Source organism: Saccostrea cucullata, unplaced genomic scaffold (genome assembly GCF_032062105.1).
Source record: "Saccostrea cucullata isolate Sc308-1 unplaced genomic scaffold, CSIRO_AGI_Scuc_v1 ctg92, whole genome shotgun sequence".
Classification (NCBI taxonomy): Eukaryota; Metazoa; Mollusca; class Bivalvia; order Ostreida; family Ostreidae; genus Saccostrea; species Saccostrea cuccullata.
Genome location: NW_026928448.1, coordinates 115,271 through 139,053, shown reverse-complemented (window position 1 = coordinate 139,053; position 23,783 = coordinate 115,271). Strand labels below are relative to the sequence as shown.

Genomic DNA, 23,783 nt, shown 5'->3' with positions numbered 1-23,783 from the left:
ACTTGTTTTCCCAAAACCACATAGATATAAGAATAGAATCAAGCATCTTTTTAATATAAACTTGTAATATCGTCACTACTTTGATGTACAATCAGAATGTTTTTAACTAATTTTGCAAATGACAATGACAAGGTATATGTAAATTTACGAGTTCAATTTTTATTGGAAAAATTAGCTGTCAATGATATAAAAGGCGCCGGAATTTTAATCAATATCGTGGGAAATGGTTGTAAATAAAGTTGAAAAGTCGTAATTTTTTTTATATTGTTGACTTTGGTAAAAATTATGATTTAATTTTTCAGTAAGTATCCAATTCTGATTTACAACACCTCTCGAATATACTTTTGCTCCTGAAACTGAAGTTTCTCCTTCACCACTGTTTAAATTTTAGTGAAGAGTACAGAAAGAAGCTTGGTAGAACATTTACTGGAACTTTCTTTGTATCTTTATTTGTAAGGATTTTTATGAATTTTCGGAATTCAACATATATAGATATGGTAATTCGAAGTCTCTCAATACTTATATGCTTAAGAATCATCTTAATCCTTTTGTGTGTATGTTTAATACTGGAGTCATGGGCTAGTAATTGTTGCTCGAATTTGTTCTATGGATACATTCAGCAATTTGACTTTTTTGGAAATTGTTTGCTTGGGTTTAAAACCTGTGAAATTTACAGTGCTTAAACAATATTCCTACAGTATTCCTACTACAACTGTTTCAGACTCCAATAAATGCAGTGTGTGTACATATGTTAACACTTTTTGTTCTACAAAGTTTGTTTTTCATTTGCATATATTTTTTGTTCATTTTTTGTTTACTCTTGTTTGAATTCCATTTAGTTTTGTTTTATTTTTCTCCATTTAGTTTTGTTCCAGCTTATTACTTGCATACTATATTTCATTTCATTATTATCCTCCAGTTACATGTAGCTAGAGATGTCAGTTCAAATGTTTTTTCATTGATTAGTAACAAATACCAAAAATGTGAACAGTATCCTGTTTACTATTTCATAAAAATCTTTAATATCTCAAATAATCACTTTAATATCACTATGATTACAATATTACTAATATGTGGATGTGTGGAAACAAACCCAGGTCCAGCAGATTATAAAAAAAACACATAAGTATTGTGCACAACAATGTATGCAGTTTACCCCCTAAACTTGATATTATTAGAAATGAATTTTCAGGAAATGATATAATTGCCATTACTGAAACTCACTTAGATCAGAGTATTGACAATAGTAATCTTTCACTTGATGGTTATTATCAACCAGTTAGAAAAGACAGAAATAGATATGGTGGAGGAGTTGCACTGTACATTTCAACTAGATTAAATTTTAAAGTTAGAAATGATTTAAATTTTTCTGATATTGAAATTTTATGGGCAGAGATCCAGTCACAAAATCAAAAGTTTTTGGTTGGAGTCATCTACAGACCTCCCAACTCTGGGTCTGATTTTTGGGATAGGTTTACAAGTACTGTAGAGAGAGCTCTAGATACAGAGATGAAATTGTTTTTGTTAGGCGATTTCAATGTAAACATGTTAGCTCCTGGGAATAATACATTTCAAAACCTACTACTACAACTTAATTTAAGTAATGTTGTCTTAGAGCCTACCAATTTTACAACTGATATTGGAACTTGCATAGACCTAGTGTTAACTAATGATCCATCCAAAGTTAAGAGTGTTGTAGTCGATGAACCCATTTGTAGTTCTCATTCACCTGTCTCTACAGAAATCTCATTTCAAACATATAAGCAACATGCCTTCAAACGCACAATTAGAAATTATAATAATGCAAATTATCAAGACCTAAACAATGACTTACAAAATGTTAATTGGGATGAAAAAGTGTTTACCTCTAATAATATGAATGAAGTCTATGAAAATTTTACATGCACTTACCTAACCTTAGTAGATAAACATATACCAAAAAAGCAAATTACAATACGTCCATCAGATAAACCATATATTACCACAGAAATTCGTAGGAAAATGAGGCAAAGAAAAAGAATTCATAAAAAGGCAAAGCATACTAAAAATCCATTACACTGGCAAAAATTCAGACAAGTCCGTAACGAAGTAATAGACTTAGTACGGAAAAGTAGGAAGGAGTACAAAATTAAACTTGTCTCTCAACTCATTGACAAATCTATTCCACCAGGAAAGTGGTGGCGTATAGCAAAATCCGTTGCAAGGTTAAAGAAACAAAGTTCTCCCCCATCCTCTATCAAATCACAAGATGGTAGAATATTGATTCATCCAATTGATAAAGCTGAAGAATTTAATAATTTTTTCTCTAATATATCACATATTGAAAATGAGCCAGATTTGCCCGAACATGGAGCTGGACCTCCAGACTACTTCTGTGATTTTGAAATAAATGATCAAGATGTTCTTGATCAGTTAAGCATACTTGATCCCTCTAAACCATGTGGACCAGATGGAATTTCTCCCAGAATATTAAAGGAAACCCGTTATTCCATATATAAACCTCTATGTAGATTATTTAACCTTTCACTTACAAATAAAGTTCTTCCATACATATGGAAACAAGCACATATTTCACCTATTTTTAAAAATAAAGGCTGTCCCCAACAACCTAATAATTACAGACCAATATCATTGACTTGTTCTATATGTAAACTAATGGAAAAAATACTTTTTAAATATATGTTTAATCATATTAAGGAACATGACTTATTGTGTAAATACCAATCTGGGTTCCAACCTGGGGATTCTACTGTTAACCAATTAGTTGAAATATATGATAAAATTATGTCAAACCTTGACAGAGGCAGAGATATACGCTTTATATTTTGTGACATTTCCAAAGCTTTTGACAGGGTATGGCATAAGGGAATGATTTTCAAACTTAAAAACTTTGGATTTAGAAGTAATATACTGGGTTGGATTGAAGACTATCTTACTGAAAGACAACAAAGAGTGAATTTAGAAGGCTTTTCATCATCATGTAAAACAATAGATGCTGGGGTACCCCAGGGGTCTGTACTGGGTCCCTTCTTGTTTTTGTTATATATAAATGATATAGCTAAAGATATATCTTGTAATAATCGACTGTTTGCTGATGATACTTCTTTGTTTGCTATTATAGACAATGATATCAATGCTCCAACAATGTCCCTTACTCAAGATCTTGAAAAGATAAGAAATTGGTCCAAAGCTTGGGCTGTAGATTTTAATAGTGAAAAAACTGTTAATGTTGATTTTACTAGAAAACAAATAAGTTATCCTAATATTCAGTTTGGATATGGAGGTGATTATATAAAACAATCAAATACTCATGTTCATTTAGGATTACAATTTCAAGCAGATGGTTCTTGGAACAATCACACATTGAATATATATATGAAAAGGCATGTAAAAGATTAAATATAATTAGGTTACTGAAACATAGTATTGATAGAAATTCACTAATAAAAATTTATTTTGCCTTTATAAGACCAATGTTAGAATATGCTGATGTTGTATGGGATAATTGTACCCAAAGTAGTTCAGAATTGCTCGAAAAAGTTCAGATAGAAGCTGCCAGAATTATTACTGGGCTTAGAGTTAATTCATCCAGAACTTGTTTGTATGGTGAACTAGGATGGGAACCATTATATCTTAGAAGAGAAAAACACAAACTTCAATTGATGTATAAAATGATTAATGGTTCTGCACCTGATTATTTGTATAATTTGATTCAACCTTGTTTTCCTGTTCAACATGCTTACAACCTAAGGTCTGGATGTAATAACTTATGTATACCAGTTTGTAAAACAATGTCATACTATAATAGTTTTATTCCCTCAACCGTAAAACTTTGGAACAGTCTTAGTGAAGATGTAAAAAACTCTCCATCATTAGCTATCTTTAAAGCAAAACTTAAGAATTGGGGAGCAACTAATAAACCTTGTAGGTACTTTAACTTTGGTAATAGAAAAGAAAATATCTTGCATTGTCAGTTGCGAAACAATGCTAGTAATCTTAATGCACATTTAAAAAATCATTTTTTATCAGATATTCAATCATGTCAAAAGTGTGGATTTCATACTGAAGATACTGAACATTATTTTATCAACTGCCCATCGTATAATGTTGAAAGAAACATATTGGTAAAGAAATTAAATGATATTGATGTTGTTTTTGAACTCGACGCTCTACTAAGAGGAAAATCTCAATACTCTTATCAAACAAATTGTAAAATATTTTCATATGTACAGGAATTTATTAAATCTTCTAAAAGACTAAATTAGGGACACTGTTATATTAAATATTCTATTAAATGCATATTTTTTTTCAAATATTTGTATTATTTTTAAGCTGGAACAGTATGTAAATAATATGCATACAGTTAGGGGGTTGTCATTTTTTTTTTTAGATATAATACTGATAAATAATACTTGATTGTGAATCTTTATTTTTCATTATAATTTTATTGATTATCATGTTCATGTATTATTTCCTACTAATTTGTATCTTGACCAATTATACAAGGAGAGGGTATACATAGGCACTGCCTGTTGCCCAATCCTGATTGAATTATACTCAATAAAATATGTTTAAAGTAATTCGAAGTCATTTTGGTTGTTCGGAATGTTAAAAATATTCAAAACTGACATTTTTGCGTTTCATTCTGAAGAATTTTCTCCTTAGAAAGGGAGCAATGGGTATACATTGGGTTACCACTTGTTCCCAGTTCCGCTAAAATTCAGTCTAGATAGTGGGTCTTACAAACAACTCCTTATATAAGGTATTATTTTGAAGCATCGGTATATATTCGGGTTGGTACGTTATAAAATATACTTCAGTGTACAGTCACTAATGGACTCATCATTTATTTAATATTGCAGTGTTCATATGGATGGATTTAGATGCTCTTTAGAATATGATATATATTGAAAAATCTCACCCTATTACATGTACACCAAGGGATACAGTAGACGGATACAACAAACGTTGTCACACAGAGCACTCTGTGTTAAGTGACATCATTAAAGGACGTCCCAAATTGCATTAGATAATATATATTTTTATTTAAAAAGTTATGTAAACTACTAGTATCCTTCTGTTATAAAAATTTAGTAAATCAATCACCAGGTTACAAAAACTTTATTAAGCTCTTATCTCCAGTTGTTTATAATTACTGGTGACATTTTCCCAAGTCCTGCCCTGGGTTGAAATTAGATTAACTCCTCGCAGCTCAAGAACACAGAAAGGGGGATTATACGTTATTGTGTGTATTTGACTCCAGGCCTTGAGTGTTTAATCTTATTTTATTTAAATAGCTTAAAGTATTTAATCTAATTTTCAATAATTAAATCTTACTACATATTGAATCGTAAGTTATTATAAGTCTTGAATTTCGTTCAAAAACTTAATTAACCTCTTGGCAGATTCCGTAGAAGCCTATCTATGTCCTAGGATCATGGATCTTCTTTCCAAAAGCATTTCAGATCCGTTTTTTACAGAGAGCTCAGTTTTACGGAAGAATCTACCAGAATCAATATGATGTACCCTTCTGGGTAAGTTTAAAAAGCATTAGGATTATTATTTGATTTTAAAACTGCTTGCTGAATGGTAGCAGTTAATATATGCTAGCTTGGAAAAAATTGAATCATTTATTTATTAGAATTGCTTAGCTACTGTCGTGTATCAACTTTTTATGAAAGTGAAAAATACTTCAAAACGATATGTATTTTGTGATTTAAACATTAGATTAATTAAACTCTTTTCACTTCAAATTAAACTGCATTCGGAAAAAAATTACAATCTGCAAGAAAAAAGACATCACTATCGTTAACAGAAATAAAAAAAATATTTCTTCTTTATTTTATTTTAAAAAGTACTTGATCACCTTAAAACTAAACTTTCTATGGATAACATATTCATTTTCAAATTCAATTAAATTTTATTTCTCGTTTTGATTAACTTAAACTGACCAATGGTTCAAGTCCTCAAAATAGTATGCTGTGTTTGTTATCACAACTGCATTGTATGTTCATTACCCTCTATATTCTTTTTATTAGGATTAAAAAGATTAAGTGCATTACATAGTGATTTTTTTTGTTTTTTAAAATGCCATTCCATTGTGTAAAGAACAGTTATAGCAATGATTTTTATCTTATATAATTCCACCTTGCTGGTGTGTAATTTAAAAAAAAATATTTGGTTTTCTAAAATCACGTTTCTCTTTTTAAAAAAATGGAAACCAACTTGCACTAGAGAAATAAATCCCAATTAGGTATGCAGTACCTGCTTAGGGGATTAAATGACTATAATACATAATTATAAGACCTCGCCCGGGCCGTAGGGACAATTTAATCAGGTATTTCCAGTTCAATGATGAGGCTTCCATTTATTGCCGTCTGTGGTATTGGTCTGATTATAAATGAACGGTTTCTCTCTAAACGGTTTGTTTATCTAGAAACTGATAATCCAGGCCACAAAGTTGTTATATGGCCCAATATCAAGACGCTAAGTAAACTATTAGGGGTTTATTACCAATCGGATTTTAACCGCTTCTCAATGCCCCTGGGCCGAACAGGTTTCTGGCGAATACATGCCTCGATAAAGAGATCGACGTAATCCCATTCACATACAGAAAAACATTATATTAAGAATGGAAATTCCAGCAATCAAGCTGATTCATTTCCATTCATTCTCCTGGTACTGTTATTTGATTTTTAACAAGATGTCCTTAAAATTTTATTTTCTTCCATGTTAATTTTCTTGAATGACATCAAATGTTTATGAATCTGATACAACGACTACTTTTAATCTTATTTTTCATACTTGAAAAAGACACTATGAATTTACAATTAAGGTAGTTAATAACATTTGTTTTCATTATGCAACCAAATCACATTTTAAAATATAATCATTTTATCTTAAATAACGGATGGTGTCCTTCGTCATATTGACATAGACATGGCATGGATTTTTGTTTAAAAGCTAGATCATAATATCTGTGAAAAAGCTTTAACATCGATTATTCATGAATTATGATAGATTATTTATGATTATTAATGAATTCTAAATTTTACACATTTATTACAAACCCTAAAAATAAAATGATTCCTAACCGATGTGTAAATTTAAGGCAGAGGGTGTATTTTCGTGAAGGATTAACTTGGTGTTTTTTCCCTTTCATTGTTTGACGCACAATCACAATGAAATTATGAACATTTGAGAAAGCAAGAGCACGTTACATGTTTAGTGATGGAAAGTTCATTAAATAATAACGCACTGATTTTAAAAGCAAGCACACTTTGGAAGTGGTCAAACAACAATGACAAACACGAGACAACTTTGAAAATTAAATTCGATCTTCAAGACAGAATGGTATATGGATAAAAAGACTTTGAGGCCGATAGCAAACCATGCTTTACCATAAACTGTTTATGATTCCCCCAAGTTTCCTACAATACAAAACTACTATGAAGTAGCGGACCTTTTGTAGCCGGTAGACTAAATTTATCCTGAATAGACCATTCTATCTTTAAGATCCCGAGTGACTATGGTAATACAACGGCTATATCCAAATGACTACATGGTACTGCAATAGCATCTAGACATCCAATTAATGATATTTGGATCCCAAACATCGGTTTGCAGAATCCGTCAGAAAGTGTGGAGTTCGTGAAGGATGAGACATCAGGATTAATTGTACAAACTTGAATTTGATAATCAAATTTAAGTACGATATGACGGGATGTTATCCATATGATATCCTCATGATCAACTGTTCATTGAACCTTGGCTGTTCTTAACTCTGAAAATTATAAAGCTCGTCTCATTAATCAAGCAAGTTAAATGCCTGCATTTACAGAAAATAGACAGTGCAGTATCACTGATAACACGATGGAGATAACAAGAAGATCCTCCTCAAATTGTTTCACCTTTCCCTTACTAAGAATACCCTCTCGGGAGTCAAAACTTCTGCATGTCTCTTCTAAGTATCATATTATGGGTTACAACTTACAAACAGCACCGGACCCTTTATCTTTCCATTTGCTTAATGACTTTATTAGGAAGATACACAAACCTCAGGTCGTATGATGTACACTTTTCTTACCCTATTTCTTTTGTGAGATACATGAGACAAAAATCGCATAGAAAAATGTCATCATCGATAGTCACTTAAAAAAAATCTCACGCTTCCTACAATAACAAGTATACGTACAGACATTTGTTATCTGGGAAGAAACTTCACCTTTTGTGGATAGCTTATACTAATTCTTGTTTCTTAACAAATGGTAAATCAAGTAACAAAAGGCATTTTGGTTGTGTCTGTTGGAAGTGGACTTTGCGTCATTGTTGTGTAACATTATTGTGTATGAACCATCTCTTTGCTTTTTTATTGCTACATATAATACCTGGTATATGCACAAAGGCAATGTTCTAAATTGAAGGAAAAATAAAATATTCAAATACACAGCAAACTCAGAAATGCTATGTAAATTTTTATTTGTGTTACATGACCAATAAGTATTGAATAAAACCGAAAAAATGATAATATTGTAATAGTTATTTCCGATGAATATTCCCTTGTAACAGTTTTTTCTACTTGTGAACAGTTAGTAAAATAAAAAAAAAACTTTATGAAATTTAAACCGTCTGGTAATTATTAAATTTATATTGACTAGGCGAATTAATTATAACTAAATTTGATTGATTAAGTCCAGTCATTTATGTTGCTTCATTATATCTGCTGAGATGGGGCATACAAATGTTTGATCTTGATATAAATTGGCAATTCAAAGTTTTAAAATTTCATGACCTACCTCTCTGGAGCTTTTAATTATTCTTTATTCTTTTTTGTTATTTAAACGAATATTGATTACAGTATTTGATTAAGGACTTGATTTCTTTTTTTGGTTTGATATTAATGTGACTAATAAGTTGATGCTATCCTGCATTTCCTTTCCACGGACCACACAACACAAACACTATGCTGGTCTTTGACAGTAGTCGTTAATGTTAATTCATTAAATTTTGAAAATAAAACACTTGTTTCACACATGACATACAATATCCTATCAAAGGACTCTGTGCGCTTAAGAATTTAAAATCAGGGGTAAATTAAACCGTTATTAAATCCGCACTTAAAAGTCCTCTATCACTTTCACGTTGACAGAACCTATTAAAATGCCTCTAGTATATTGAAACTCATTTTGTTAATTGTTTACCTAACTCATTAACTGATCATCTTTCTTTGTTTTTATTTACTTTTACTTTGGAAATGATCAAATAACGACAATTCACCTCGTGCGATCCTATCTATAACAAATTTACTCTACAAGGTCTAAAGATTGCAGCCTGTAAATTGTCTGTTTAGACATTCTGTACAGGTTGAGAGATCCTATTTTTGTAAATATGAAAATGATTGTTTTTCCTCAGATGATATTGATCAAGTGTTGATAAAGATACGTTTGGGAATTGATAGATCTTTGAACACAGGGGGGTCTGGATCCTTTGGTTGAATAATTCATTAGGCGACTTTTACGGTGCACGAATAAATCGTTAAGAAAGCATAAAATTCGGTAAATCAGGCAATTGATTTTTTTCTCTGCATCTTAGTCTCTAACATAAATTAATCTTAAATTTATAAATTTTTCATACAAATTTTAAGGTAAAAGCTTTCTGACACTAGCACATGCATGAGTGTTTCATAACTGGTACCATATCATGTCAGCCCATTTAACTTACTTCTTTTCATTATACAACTAACTTCACATAAATATTCTCTCTCTCTCTCTCTCTCCCTCTCTCAGCTCAAGTATAAGCATGTGGAAGCAGAGAAATCAGGACAAAGTAGCAATGTATTGTAACCTTTTATTTGTAAATCAATTCCAAATAACATTGCAAAACAGTTCTATTATTCTCAAGTGTATTTGTTCAATTGCAAGTGTAAATGAAAAGTATACAAAATACACATCTCCAGTCTCTGTGTGTTATTTCTTCATGTTCATATCCCAGCCGCAAGTCAACACATGCGGGGAAAACAATGTCGCTGCACTTTACTCGTTATTTAAATTTTTTAAATTGACTTCTTTATGTAGTAAAAGGAAACATCATTGTGTGGAGGTCTGGGGTAATTATTTACATAACTTAGAACTGAGTGTTTATTTTGGGGGAGAAAAATATCTCTCAAGGAGACCCAAGATATTACGACAATATTTCAAACGTCCGCATTTCTGTCTGGAAGGGGCTGGACCCCAGTGTACCCCCCGGTGGATATCAGTTTAATAGTTGAAGCCCACTTGTGACTATTTTGTCGAAGCTAACCATACAATGTTACCTGTTTACCTAGTAAACTAGCATATGTGTACTAAAGTTAACAACCCCTCCTCTTCGTGAGCGATGTATTTGTGAATTTCAAAAGAGGAACACTGCAATACACAAGTAAGTAGATCATTTCGAAAATTGTTCAAAACTTTAAAGATAATTTTCTGTCTAAGAAAAATTTTTAAGTTCATTTTTGTGTAAAATATAAAATGTTGTACATCATTTTCTAAAAGTGTTAAAATAGTTCTGTCGCATATATTTATCATAATTAATAATAATAATCGATTGTTAATTTAAACAATGTCGTAGAACTTGTAATAGAAAATTTTCCGGCATGCGGATGATTTATAAAACGGGGTGGTATCCTTTATCATAAATCATAAATTGATAAAGGATTGAAAGTTATTGAGATGTTGGATGGAAAGCTTAGCGATGCAAAAAGCAATGATTTATGTATATGTAAAGCGGTAATCTTTAGAATAATATGTTTCTTCATTCATTAAATTCTGCAAAAAAGGGTGAAAGAATCCCATTTAATTAAAGTTGAATGACATCACAGAGAGAATCGCTAATGGGGTATGTACATGAAAATATAAGGAGAATGTGGAAACGCACATTTACACACAAGGAGAAAAAGAAAAAAAATGTTTGCTATACAAAGCATTTTTGTTATTTATTCGTGTTATAGCATTTGAAAGGGAACTTGGAAATTCATAGCGTTTTCATTTTAAGCACATTTCTTCAAAAGTACAATTTTAAATACAAAGTGGTATTTGTACTTTCATTTAAATAAATATAGGTAAACGGTTTCAGAATCTGGAGGATATAACAAGAAATTAGCAAATGATGTAATCTCATTTTTCGGACAGAAAAAAGACTCAGCAGAAAAGTAAAAAGACATGTAGAAAATGTCATTAAGCGTATCCTCTTAATTTTGACAGGTATTATAAACACCCCAGTGTTATAATCGTATCAATTTGACCAAAATTCTAGAACCTCCACTGATTGTTACGGAATGCAGTCGGATTCCTCTATTTTCAATTTCCGAGCAACTTTTAAATGGTAAGGATTTCGTATTTAATTCTAATCGGTCAAACAAGGAAACTGCTGAAAACATCAATGGGACGTCTTTATCTCGAACAGGCAGAGGTTTTACAGAAGTACCTTTAACAAGGGAGATTGTGAGACTTAAAGTAAAAGGATTATTTTGAAGTACCCAGATTACAAGTTGTTTCCAGAGAACGATGTTTACTTTCAGTTTGCAACAGCTCTTTGGTTTTGGCATGGAAATATTTGCTTCACCAATCAAATGGTGATTAAGAACATTTTTTAACTTTGACACCAGTCAAGTTTCTGATTTCAGAAGGTTTTGACATCTAAAATTTACGTCGTTAATTTTTCTGAAACATGAAAAATCTATCAGTGCATTGCTGTTTAGCAGTTTGCAAATTGATACCTAATAATAATTTCAGGGCAATTCAGGGTGTAAAACGATAAAAAAAATTCTCAAAGTAAACTAAATATACTATCAAGTAGTGCCCTTCTTAACTGTTTTTTCAGATTTCCTTCCTTGTCTCAAATTGTTTAACATTCTGTATTTGTTAAATAGTTATGAAATCTGTAAAAAACCAAAGGTCTAGATTTTGTCCACAGTACACTTATGTTTAAAATGCAATATTACAAGTAAGATAAAGTGATATTTAAAATTTTTCATTCAGAAAATGTAAATTGCTTTTTTGAGTGAGATTTTTATCTCAAAGCTCTCAAATATTGTTTCAAAACTTCTCGAGGACGAACAGAATTCTTTCTTGTGATTTCAGGTAGTGGGCGAAGTAACACCAAATTTCTTTAATGGATCTTTTTTTTTCAATCGTGTCACCTTGTGATATATTTTTCTTTAAATAAGGAGCTATTGTTATAAAGTTTGTAGGTGCTAATTTGGTACTCCGACAAAGAAACCTGATCATATTGTGTAAATTTCAACAATTATACGATTGTATCTTGTAGTCACACCTTTCACCAACCTTTAAAGAGTGGAACCATCTTGTCTGTCAAAGTAATCGTAACTCAAAACATGAAATGACAACGTGCATTGTTTCGTGTGATCTACATGTATCGGGTTGGTCTCTCTTTTTAATTGATAAATTATTTACAATGAATTAATATTTTACTGACAGTCTTACAGTTTTGCAAACACTCAACCTCCTTAAATATATCATGAAATAAATCGGTAATCTAAAATATCGCTCTCCGAAATGTGTCTTGAAATCAACATGACTCTACATTGATCTGTAATATCTTTCAGGATTCCTGTTAAAGTAATCCGTTGGATAAATTGTTTATCATTAATGAGCCACAATTTGAACTTGAAATGGGACCAACTAGGTCGCATGCATACAGTTTATTTGTAAACATAGCCATTAATTGTCCCAACAATTTGTACAACAAAGATTCCTCTGTTGACAATGAGGCTAACGGTCGTTGATGTCATTAAGAAGAGAGCCCATGTCAGATTATCGGGTGATTAAGCCCGTTCTTCTGGGGGAAGTAAATAAATAGCATGCTGGGGTATAAAATTCTTTGTATCTTGTGCTCCTTTATTTTGGAATTTAAAATCCTTACCTCCTCTGGAACAAAAATTTAAAAATATAATGGTTACAATTAAATTCCAAAATACAGGAAATAGATACTCATTTGATAAGTTCAATCGTGATTCGACAGGATTTTTATCCTTCAATATTATTTCATACCCTGTCCTCAGTTTTTAATGAACAATTAATAAGAACATTCCATTCAGTGATTTAAAAAGACGAGCATTTTAGCAGAGGCTTGTAAGCCCTACATAATGAGAGTGTGATGAGTAGTGCCGTGTATCTTTGTAGGTAATGGCGACCCCCACCTCCCCCCGGGCTGTGGAGAGACAAAAGGCAAGGCTAGCAAAACTGGAGGAAAAATGGAATATCCTATTTAATCAGGTAGGACTGCTAATCTAATAAAAATGTTTGTACGTAAAGTTCAAGAATATTATTGAACACTATATGTAAAGAATAAAAGTTAGCGAATAAATCTGCAAATGCTACAAAGAATGATGAGTCAAATCAAGATACGGGTTTCCAAAAAAGTCACACTGCTTAATAAATAAATGTCCTCAGGTTAAGAAACAAAACTGAGAGAATTTTGTAAACGATGTGATACCAATATTATTAATTAATTAATTAATTAATTAATGTGCAACAAAAAATAATAACATTGAAAAGCAATTTCACATTTGAAACTATCCATCCATTTTCACTCTAAAAAAAGTTTTACTCGTTGCTTTTAAAATAAGATATTAGATTAAGAAAAACTAGTAATTATTAGTAATCCATTTAGTCAGAATAGCAAGTAAATGACTATCACTGTTAGTAATTGTAAACATAATCAGTAATTAGGGTGAATTCATTTACTTATAAAATGATTTACTAAGTATCAATACTTAATAGGAATTATATTACTTCGTAAATGAACTACTCATTTTTAATAAATCATTATTACTTAATTTAGAGATGATATGCTTTCTATTTACTAGGTTTAATGAATTATTACTAAGTAAATGTAATTCTGAAATTAATTAAAATCTAGAATGTAATTACTTAGGAGAACTTATTTAGAAGTTACTAAGTAAATGAAGTACTTATCATATTTACTAAAATCGACATTATTTCTTTGTAATTATTTTATTATATTTAGCAATAAAACATTTAATTCCAACATCAAAAGCCTTCTAAATTGAATAATTTGTATATTTTTAAGGACCATTTTAAAAATGGTTTAAAGTTTCAAGTACTTAATACAGCATTTTAATTAGTATAACTTTTTTTTTACATGAAGGAATATTTAGAAGAAAGATAACTCCTCCTCACAGACAATTAATATGAAAATTTAAGAATTCAATCCTGATAGTAATTAGACTAACGTTTAACTAACTGCTCTGAATTCTCCTTGATTCAGTAAATAAATTATTGTTTTAAGTAAATCAGTTGAATCAAATGGTCAATGTTATTGGTATCTAATGAAAGGTCCTGCCACAAAAAATATATATCTGAAATATGAAAGCACTAGCCCCAACCCTTCAGAAGTTATGTTCAAGTTTACCAACTTTGAAATGCAGATCAAACTCCAAGGTCAAGGACAAAGGGTCAGATTTGGTGGTACCCAAAGAAAGGTCTTGTCACAACGATGAAATATGTAAAGTATGAATGCACTAACCCCAACCTTTGTAAAGTTAAAGTCAAGGTTTGCTTTTTAAAAGTGCGTCAAACTCCAAGGTCAAGGTCACATTTGGCGATTCTCAAAGATAGGTCTTGTCAAAAGGAATGGACATGTGAAATATGCAAGCCATAGCTCCGCTAAATCAAAAGTTATGGGAAAGGTTAAAGTTTTTGCGGGCAAACAGAAAAACAGACAGACAGAGAGATAGACAGATGGACACGACAAAAACTATGTACCCCCGAAACGAAGTTTAAAAAAAAATTAGTTATATGTAGGAATTAAAATAAAATTCTGATATCTTTATTTTTTTTTCATTATAGTATATATATAGTAATTAGACTACCAGATTTAAGTAATTTGTTCTGCAGCTGCTCTGAATCTTCCTTGATGCAGTAAATAATTTATTATTTTAAGTAAAACAATTAAATATAGCAATTTAAAAATATTTTAGTAATTGCTAGTAATTAGTGGTAAACTGTAAGTAAAAACCAAGTAATATGTTATTACTTACATACACAAATTTAAGTAAATATAAATTACTAAGTAAAACTTTTTTTAGAGTGTTGTCGTTACAAAATTTTAATTAAAAATTTAAAAACAAATACATGTGTAATTAATCTCGCAAAACAATTAAAAAACTTTGTATAAAATGTAATGATGTAGCAATACCGTGCCATAAAAAAGGTGTTGTTGTTTATTTTCACAGAAAACAAGGGAGCCAATATACAGTATGGCGATGTACATCGAATACCTTCAACATTACTGTGATAGAGAAAGTGATTTCCTTTCGAACACTGGACATAACAACCAAGGCTCTCCTCACCCTGTGTCCTACTTCCTACAAAAACTCACACTGGACCTCAAAATGTCCTACCAATGGTATTTTTTTAAATGTCGAAACCTTTATTCGATATTTTTACTTAAAATCACATTCACTTTGATAACATATGATAAGAGAAAACCAAAATAATAAGGAATAAATCGAACACGTCTGAGGTAATTGGGAGGGGTAAGTTGTCTTATTCGTAACCGTCTGTTGGACCTTACAAGAAGCTCCATTATTTATTTGCCATTTTAACGATCATAAAAGATGGATCATAAAAGAAGACATGATAGTTTGAAGATAAAATATTTATGTGTATTTTCTCTGTAAAAAAAACCTGAGTCCTTTATGACTTTAAATGACAAAAACCGAAAACTCTCCAATGCAATTACTTTAGTTAAAATAATACAAAAGGAGACGATATTGTGCCATTTCCTCTCTAGATAAATTATGTATTTTCTTGCTTGTGATTTAAGGTTTATCGAGGACTTTTGCAAGAAAGAGAACGACGGTCTTGCGTTATTGTTGACGTTGTTAAGAAACATACAGAAGACGACGAAGGAAATGACGTCAGTACCGTCAAAAGAAAGGGCACAAATCAGAAAACGATTACTGGTATAACTCAATGTTTTATGTATTTTATATAACAAGTTTAGATATACATAAACTGTGTTTGTAACACCTTGTAAACATGTGATTTTTATATTACAGACAGACGAATATGATTGCTTGGTCTGTATCAAGTTTTGCCTCCGTGCTCAGGTAAATCATCTTTTCCTACAAAACACAATATATTTTTATATCTGATCAAACGAAAAGAAAGAAAAAAATATATTTACCAATTACAACATCACATAACTTCATTTGCAATCGATTTCTTGTAATTTTCTGACAGCTCATCTTTTACTCTCTAATTTGCAGTCAGCAAGTAAAATATTACTGGATTCTACGTACGGACTGGAAAGCGTCGCCTCAGCTCTAATGAGTTCGCACACGAAGTCAAGAGTCGCCGCACTAGAGGTTAAATATCCAAATTCTCTTTATCATGATCTTGTTTACTAGAGTGCATTATTGATCGTAATTATCAAGACTTAGATTTTCTTCTGAGCTGATGTGTGCTGATGTGGATTAGTTGATTATCTTTGTAATGTTTCTTCCGTTACGTGATAGAGTATTGATTTTTCACAAGTTCCAATAAATGAAATGAAATTTTTTAGGGCGTAAAAATGTCAAAAATTCAATTAATGAAGAAAAATCAGTTCAAGTCTTTGATGAATGAAATTAATTAATATAAAAATGAATTTTTATTAGGAAAATCTTAACAGGCAACTTAAAAAACATGAATCTGTAATATGAACAAAATACTGAACTTTATTCTATGCTATGATTAATCAAATAATTAATATTTTCATTAGATTATGAGCCTAATTCTTAGGGAACCCGGCGGATTTAGCAGAAATATCGACTGTTTCACCTACTTTCGATTGAAAAACTGCGAACCTGTTCGATTCAAATTCCTCGTCAACATGCTGATGTCACGATCTGATGGGCCGCTTTCTTTCCAGGTTTAATATTAAAAGTTCTTCTTCCATAAATTAGAATTTTTGAGATTTTGACATTCTTTTATTAAATACATAAAACTCTACAGGTGCATCGCAATTTAATAAGTGCAATTCATTTGAATCTCTCGAAATGAACAGATTTCAAAACTGATAAACGATCGTTGTTATGTTATTAGCATAAATACTTGTTTATGTGTTTGATATTGTTAAGATTTAAAAAAAAGGTAATTAAATTAAATTAGTAAATTATTGTGATGAAAAAATTGAAAACTAAAACAAATTGAGTATATCGAAATTATATTACAAATAGCACAAGAAAATATATATGGATTTGTTGTAAACTATTGAAAAAGTGATATTTCTTCATAAAATGGTATTGTGTATTTTTTGACGTTCGCGAACTGAGTGCCCAAATTTATTATCTTCAAAATCATCGATCTCTCGCACAAATAAGACACGACCAAACCGTCTATTTATCTTAAAATATGAAAATCAAGGCAAATGTATAGTAGAAGTTACAATGAAATCTGTGCATTCTCGTTCGTATGACAAAATTTTGAAACTATGACAGAAGTCCTTTAATAATAGTTCATTGAGTACTCAGATTCGTATCTTATTTAAACGTTTCTTTATTCTTAATGTTTATCTAGATCTTAATTGATAAAAGGCTTTCAAAACGAAACTCTTGAGATTTAATTTTTATTCAATACTTATACAGGTGTGCTGCATGAGATTTTTGAATTCTTTAATCACCTTTGCCCCTAATTCAAACATCAAAGTCTTCCTGCAAACTGAGTTAGAAATGGCTGGGGTGGATCCAAAGCTTCTTATTCTGGTAGGTATTGTAATTATATCGGCCTTTATTTATTTCGTTGTATATTATTTATTCATTTTTATCAATGTAACAGAAGATAAATAAGTATGACGATAAAAAATAACCCTTTTCCTTCGGCAAAATGAATTTTAAACAAAGTTTCCTCTTCACAATGTCAAGCCAATTGATGATTTGCCACAGTTAACTTAAGGAAAAACCAACTAAAAATGGAAATTTTACTTTTTATTCCCGTTCCCTCCAGATGACTGAAGACAGCAAAGCTCAGGAGAAAGATGATCTAGTCAGAGAAATAATGGACTTCCAAAACAGCAAGATTGATGTTGATGCAGTCATTGAAATAAATAGGACCCTCCATGAAAAGGTTTAATTATTTGAATATCATAGAGACGAAATTACAGTGTAACTACAAGACATAACTAATAATCTTATATTTATTTCTCTCATTTTTTTTTTTTTTTTAGATTTCAACACTGAGAAATCAGATAAAGGTATATAGGCATGTTCATTGCATTTTATTATCTGACACTTAATCTAACTTAAAAAAGAAATAATACCGGTATTACTTTAAACAAGGTGTAGTGTTTTGATTTTTTTTTTCAGTCATATACTCATTATTTATTTGTTCTATTAAATAAATAATTCTTACTTCTTACTTAATAGACAGACAAACTATTATCAACGAAAACCAAGCCTGCTCCACCACCGCCGCCACCACCACCAATACCTCTCAATCATCAGCCTCGATCTCAATATATTCCCACTGAGCCTGCGCAGACTGAAAAATATCTCCATAACAACCCTTCAGTAACTGTTAATGTCGACGTTCATTTACAAAGCGATCCTGGTCAGAACTCAGCATTGCAGACACTCTCATCTTGCCTGCAGGAACTGAAAGCCATGAAAAATAACGAAAAGGTTCAACACGAAAATGGTAAATCAAAAAGAGATGGAAAATTCGCCGATCTTTATAATCCAGCTTACATGAAAACAAATTTATGTAAACACTTATGATGTAAATTTATGTAAGTAAATGAAATTTCAAGAATTACATTGTATCTTTTTTTTAAAATTTTCATTCTACAATTTATATATTGTATATTTAATACAATAATTGTTAATTATGTTACATGTTACTAATGAAAATACTTCATATTCAGTTGAGTGCATTGAATCTAAAGATGAAAAGGTTCCCTTTCCTACAAAAGCAAAAATGCCATACCTTAATTGGACTGTTCTAGGTGATGTGGAAAATACCATGTTCAAGGTAATTATAATAATTCTTTTGATAAAACATTTCAATCCCATGCTTTACTTTTCAATAGGCAGATATTTACATTTAGACTGAAATCAAACTCTCTACATTTCAGAGTCTTAACTATGAAAGAGTGCTAGAACAGATCGAATTATTTGAACTAGAGGAGAGCTTTAAGATTGGACAAGAACAAAAGCAAGAATACCCTAAGCGTAAGGGCATGAAAGCTTTTTTTACCATCTACATAAGTGTCATCAAAAAAGATATTCAGATACATGTAATTATTTTGTTCGTCTTGAAACTTTCATGGATTTTCATTCAAATTTTTAGCTCTCAAGGGAGGAATTTCAAAAATTCATTTCATGGAATCTTCAAGAGCTAAGAACCTTTGTAAGTACTTAGAAAAAGACATTTTTATGGCATTAAATATAACGATTTTTTTTCCTTTTTCATTCAATCTGTGTTTGACAAGGAGAGTGTGTATGTATTGAGTTAATAACTACGTTTTAGAAGTATTCAATATCGTGTATGGAATATCCTATATAAAGTTAACTTATTGTCTTTGTTTTAACAGCTATTTTGCAGAAAAGAATCGGACGATCTCCAATCGAAATAAAAGGATTCATTGAAGAGTATGACACAGATGCTCTCTTAGCAGACAATGCCGAGCTACTCCTGAAGTTTATTCCAACTGAAAACGAGGTAAAGTCATTGAAACACAATGATCAAATTATTCTTTAGAGTATATTATATGTACATGTATATAAATACATGTATGTATACATAGGTACATGTATTTATATACATATCATACATGTATGAAATGTAACATCATAAATAATGTGAAAATATTGCCAAAACTTACAGATGAGGACAATTATGGAACTGGAGTTTCAATTGGAAGATTTAGACGAAGCAGAGCAAATGTTGGTCCAAGTAAGTTTTTAATCTGAAATAAAAAATCTGAATTATTGTTGGGAAATTCAAACCATGAAACCTTTATCATGAAAGGGATCATTTTAAAAGACGGAATGTAAATTTATCTTAAAATGCATCAGTACTTTGTTGAATTAATAGAAACTCTTTAATTTGCAGAATAAAAAGCTTATAAATTCTGAATGGTAGGTAATGTAATTATTTTTTAGTTGATGGCGATTGGTAGACTTGAAGAAAGGCTTCGTCTTATGATTTTTATGGACAGTTTTCCTCGCGTGGCGGAAACACTTCTCTCGGTAATGTCTCGGCACTTGTCCTTAAATGCGAAAAATAATCAAATGTTTAGTGGAAGAAAAACAACTTCTCATAAAAAATAAATGTAAAACTATTTTGTGGTAAGAAAACATGCCAGAGAGATTTTATTAGTAAGAGGTATCTCATTAAATGACATAATTATTAGTACTGATTATTGATCATGACAAGAATATTGAGCGTTATTATATCTATCAATGCTATTAATAACTCGTGTTCAGCAAATTTATAGTCATTTATTGCAGATATTCTGTTCATTCAATTAAATGTTAATGAAAAAGCTGATTTCATTATGGCATATGTATATTTAATTACGATTTTCAGCCAATCGCAGATTTAAAGAGCATCTCCACAAGATTGATTCGATGTACGAAATTGAAGAAAATATTCGAGGTAACTTTATATTTATGACATTTCGGGAAAAAAAATAAAAGAATAAACAAGACAATTTTATTAATCATTTTAAATTTTAGATTATTTTGGCGGTTGGAAATTTCATCAATGGAAACAGAAAACAAGCCATTGGATTCAGGGTAGCATCTTTACCACTGGTAATGTTTCTTTCTTTCTTTAGTGATGTTTGGTTTTCCTTTCCTCTCTTCGAGTTTAGCGATGATGAGAGAATAATACATGGGGTATTATATTAGTGAATATGAATAGGTCTTCACTCAAATCAAGAAATATACGGTAATCATATTTTTGCGTTTCAGATGATAAAGGTTAGAAATGAGAGGTTCATATTCTCGTATTTTATGTATGAAATCTAGAAAAAAAAAAGTACAGTAACAAAGCACAAAGTCCCATTGAAACACTCAGACTTGGAACAGAGCAAACGTTGACCTTTAAATCAATTGAGGTGGGAATAGGCGCCTTGGAGGACTATACATTCTGTTTTACTGTTTTACTGGTTTTGTCAATAACTTTCCTCGTTTTATACATTGTTTGAACATAGAGAAAGCTCTTACAATTCGAATCAACTGATAAACATAAACTTCATAAGCAGCTGATGAGGCTGTATTGCTTTATTAGGGATATGGCAATATAAAAAGTTATCTTTTTACATGTACATGTATCATAAAGATTACTTGTAAGGTCATTATTGACCTTTTTTTCTAGTAAAATTACAAAATATGAAACAATTGTATTTAGTTTAATTTTAAATTTCAATTTTTATTTGTTCCACATCGTCTAATAGGGGTTATTTTGTTAAAGTTCGTTTTGATAATCGTATTATTACTCATGTTTAGTTAGAACAAATTCGGTCTGGAGATCGGTCCTTGACCTTACTGGAGTATATCGCAGAGATAGTTGTTCGTCACTATCATGACTCACACGACTGGTATAATGACCTTGACATTCATCAAAACAATACAGGTAATGTTGCTTTGATTTTGTGATTTTTTTGTTTCAAAAAATATACTTTTTAAAAAAATAAAAATAAAATTGTAATGCATTTACACATAGTATAGAAAAACGCTGTTTGATTGTTTTGCTTCAGATCAATTTGAAAATTGTTTAGTTTGTACTGTATTTATAATTATGTCTTCCAAAACTTTGTGTTATCATATGCATTGCCTGCTCTGTAAAAATTTGTTCAACTTTAACATCAGTTGCCTTAAGTTCAACTTCATCTGCGTTATTTGCATATTAACAATTTTCCTTCCAAATTATTTTTTTTAAAATATCATACGTACGGATAACAATTATACTGTATATGTATATATGAATAAAGAATGACATTGTCTGGTAAACGAAAACTAAAAAGTTGTAAGCCAATGACAAATATAATGTACATTTACATCTCATTAAATTTGATTAACTAAATTAAAAACATAGCATTTAGATGCCATCTTGACTAATAATGTTTCTTTTTAGCATCATTCCAATCATTGGTCGCATCTGTCAAAGACATGAATGATGGTTTGACCATTTTACAACAAGAGATTGCAGAAACTTCGTGTCAACGTCTCATTGTATCCTTGTTTACTTTAAATGCTGAAACCTGTACGGTGTATAATATACTTGTAGTATAATTATCATGAACTGCTATAATTAATGATTTTTTTTTCATTTAAAATCAGTATCAGCATATTTTCTTTAACTTTAGCACAAGCTTTTCCAAAGAGATATTTCACCCATTTGCAGCAAAATCCAGAGAGAATTTAAAGAAATGGAGACAGTATTTTGTTCAGTGTGTACCATGTTTGGAGAGAATCCTGCCGAATTAGACTCTCAAGAGTTCCTTAATGTTATACATAATTTTGCAGAATCATACAAGGCAAGGTCTTTTTTTGGTCAACTCAAAATAAAATAAAATTAGAGTTAAACGCATATGTTTACTCCAGAAATTTACACATTTAGCGTAAATATTTCATGTAACCATTTGTATTACAGAAAGCTGATAAGAAGCTAAGTAGACAAAGATGGCGGAAAGGCATTAATCTGTCAAAGACAAATCATATCAAACCACCAATTCCAAATGTAAATATGACGGAGTCTCAATATCCTGAATCTCCCACATCTCCTGAACTTGTCTATCAGAATTCTACCCATCCCATTGAAAAGGAACGTAATGCCCTTGAAGAAAACGAGACAGAGCAGCGTGAAAAGGTCTTCACATTTGAAAATTGTGATATTGCTGATAAGGAAATAGTTACTCTGAGTGATCAGACCATAGAAGACTGGGTGGTGAACAGTCCACATCCCTCCGCGTGTACGGACGTTTTACGAGAAGAATCTGTCGCAAGAATTAAAAACTTAGACCCACCAAAAGAGGAGGATGATAGTATATTTGACTATGACACAGCAAGTGAAGACAGTGCATTTGTTGGATCCGAGGGTCAGTATCTTCGATCTTCCACCAGCAGGACTTTTGCCTTAACTGGGCAAATCTTACAAAATGACAAATACCAGAGTTTACTGAGGAAGCCGAGTCCTCCGCCGGAACCGATTCCAGATTATTCCGTCTGTGGAACTCTCAGGCTCGAGGACGATGTGGAGCGGGTATTGAAAGACTTTGATGGGAAATTAAATGAATATTGTACGATACCCAATGTGGCTGTTCACATGGGGTATATGAATATGAGGTCTGAAATTTACATTTAAGAAAATAGGAAATAATTTCTATCAATGTGCTTTGCATTGTGTACATGTTTTTGAAAATTCGTGTTCTGAGTTTATTTGGTGCAATAGACACCTACTAAAACAACCGTGCAATATTTATTATCAATGATATTCAATTAAATATAAGAATAAGATTATCTTGTTTTCCTTTCCACAATCCTTGCGTTATTTTTTTGAATTTACAGGTTTATCCTCCCTGAAATCAGGATTTATATTCAAACATAATAATACTACAAATATGTCAGTTACTACATTTTTTATCCAAATTAAATTTATACCTTCTCAACACCTTCAACAAACACTAGATGATGAAGTACGTCACACAAAACAGAAAATGTACAATGATTGTAATTCAAACAAAATCTATTAGCCATTGTCTGATAGATGACG

The 23,783-nt window shown here is 31.0% G+C and overlaps 1 protein-coding gene across 2 annotated transcripts; it reads left to right on the top strand.

Moving 5' to 3' along the window:
- The first annotated feature begins 10,073 nt into the window (after positions 1-10,073).
- Positions 10,074-23,409, top strand: LOC134277600 (formin-like protein 1). Of its 2 annotated transcripts, XM_062759921.1 has the most exons (23): positions 10,074-10,416; positions 13,182-13,274; positions 15,257-15,429; positions 15,850-15,988; positions 16,085-16,135; positions 16,295-16,393; positions 16,789-16,938; positions 17,654-17,770; positions 18,012-18,131; positions 18,232-18,258; positions 18,431-18,701; positions 18,928-19,034; positions 19,138-19,234; positions 19,353-19,412; positions 19,597-19,724; positions 19,890-19,958; positions 20,168-20,254; positions 20,595-20,663; positions 20,744-20,821; positions 21,518-21,644; positions 22,146-22,243; positions 22,384-22,548; positions 22,665-23,409. In XM_062759921.1, exons 2-23 carry the CDS (start codon positions 13,185-13,187, stop codon positions 23,373-23,375), a joined length of 3,033 nt encoding a protein of 1,010 aa, XP_062615905.1. In that variant the 5' UTR covers positions 10,074-10,416; positions 13,182-13,184; the 3' UTR covers positions 23,376-23,409. The 2 variants fall into 2 exon arrangements, with proteins under 2 accessions (XP_062615905.1, XP_062615904.1); XM_062759920.1 differs by lacking the exon at positions 10,074-10,416 and having other exon boundaries at positions 12,985-13,274.
- The last annotated feature ends 374 nt before the right edge of the window (positions 23,410-23,783 follow it).

Bases quoted from the DNA above. Each gene is read 5' to 3' on its own strand.
- LOC134277600 (XM_062759921.1), top strand. From the start codon at position 13,185: ATGGCGACCCCCACCTCCCCCCGGGCTGTGGAGAGACAAAAGGCAAGG. The intron at 18,132-18,231 runs GTTTAATTATTT...TTTTTTTTTTAG, and splicing joins ATAGGACCCTCCATGAAAAG to ATTTCAACACTGAGAAATCA. The intron at 20,822-21,517 runs GTAATGTTTCTT...ACTCATGTTTAG, and splicing joins GGGTAGCATCTTTACCACTG to TTAGAACAAATTCGGTCTGG.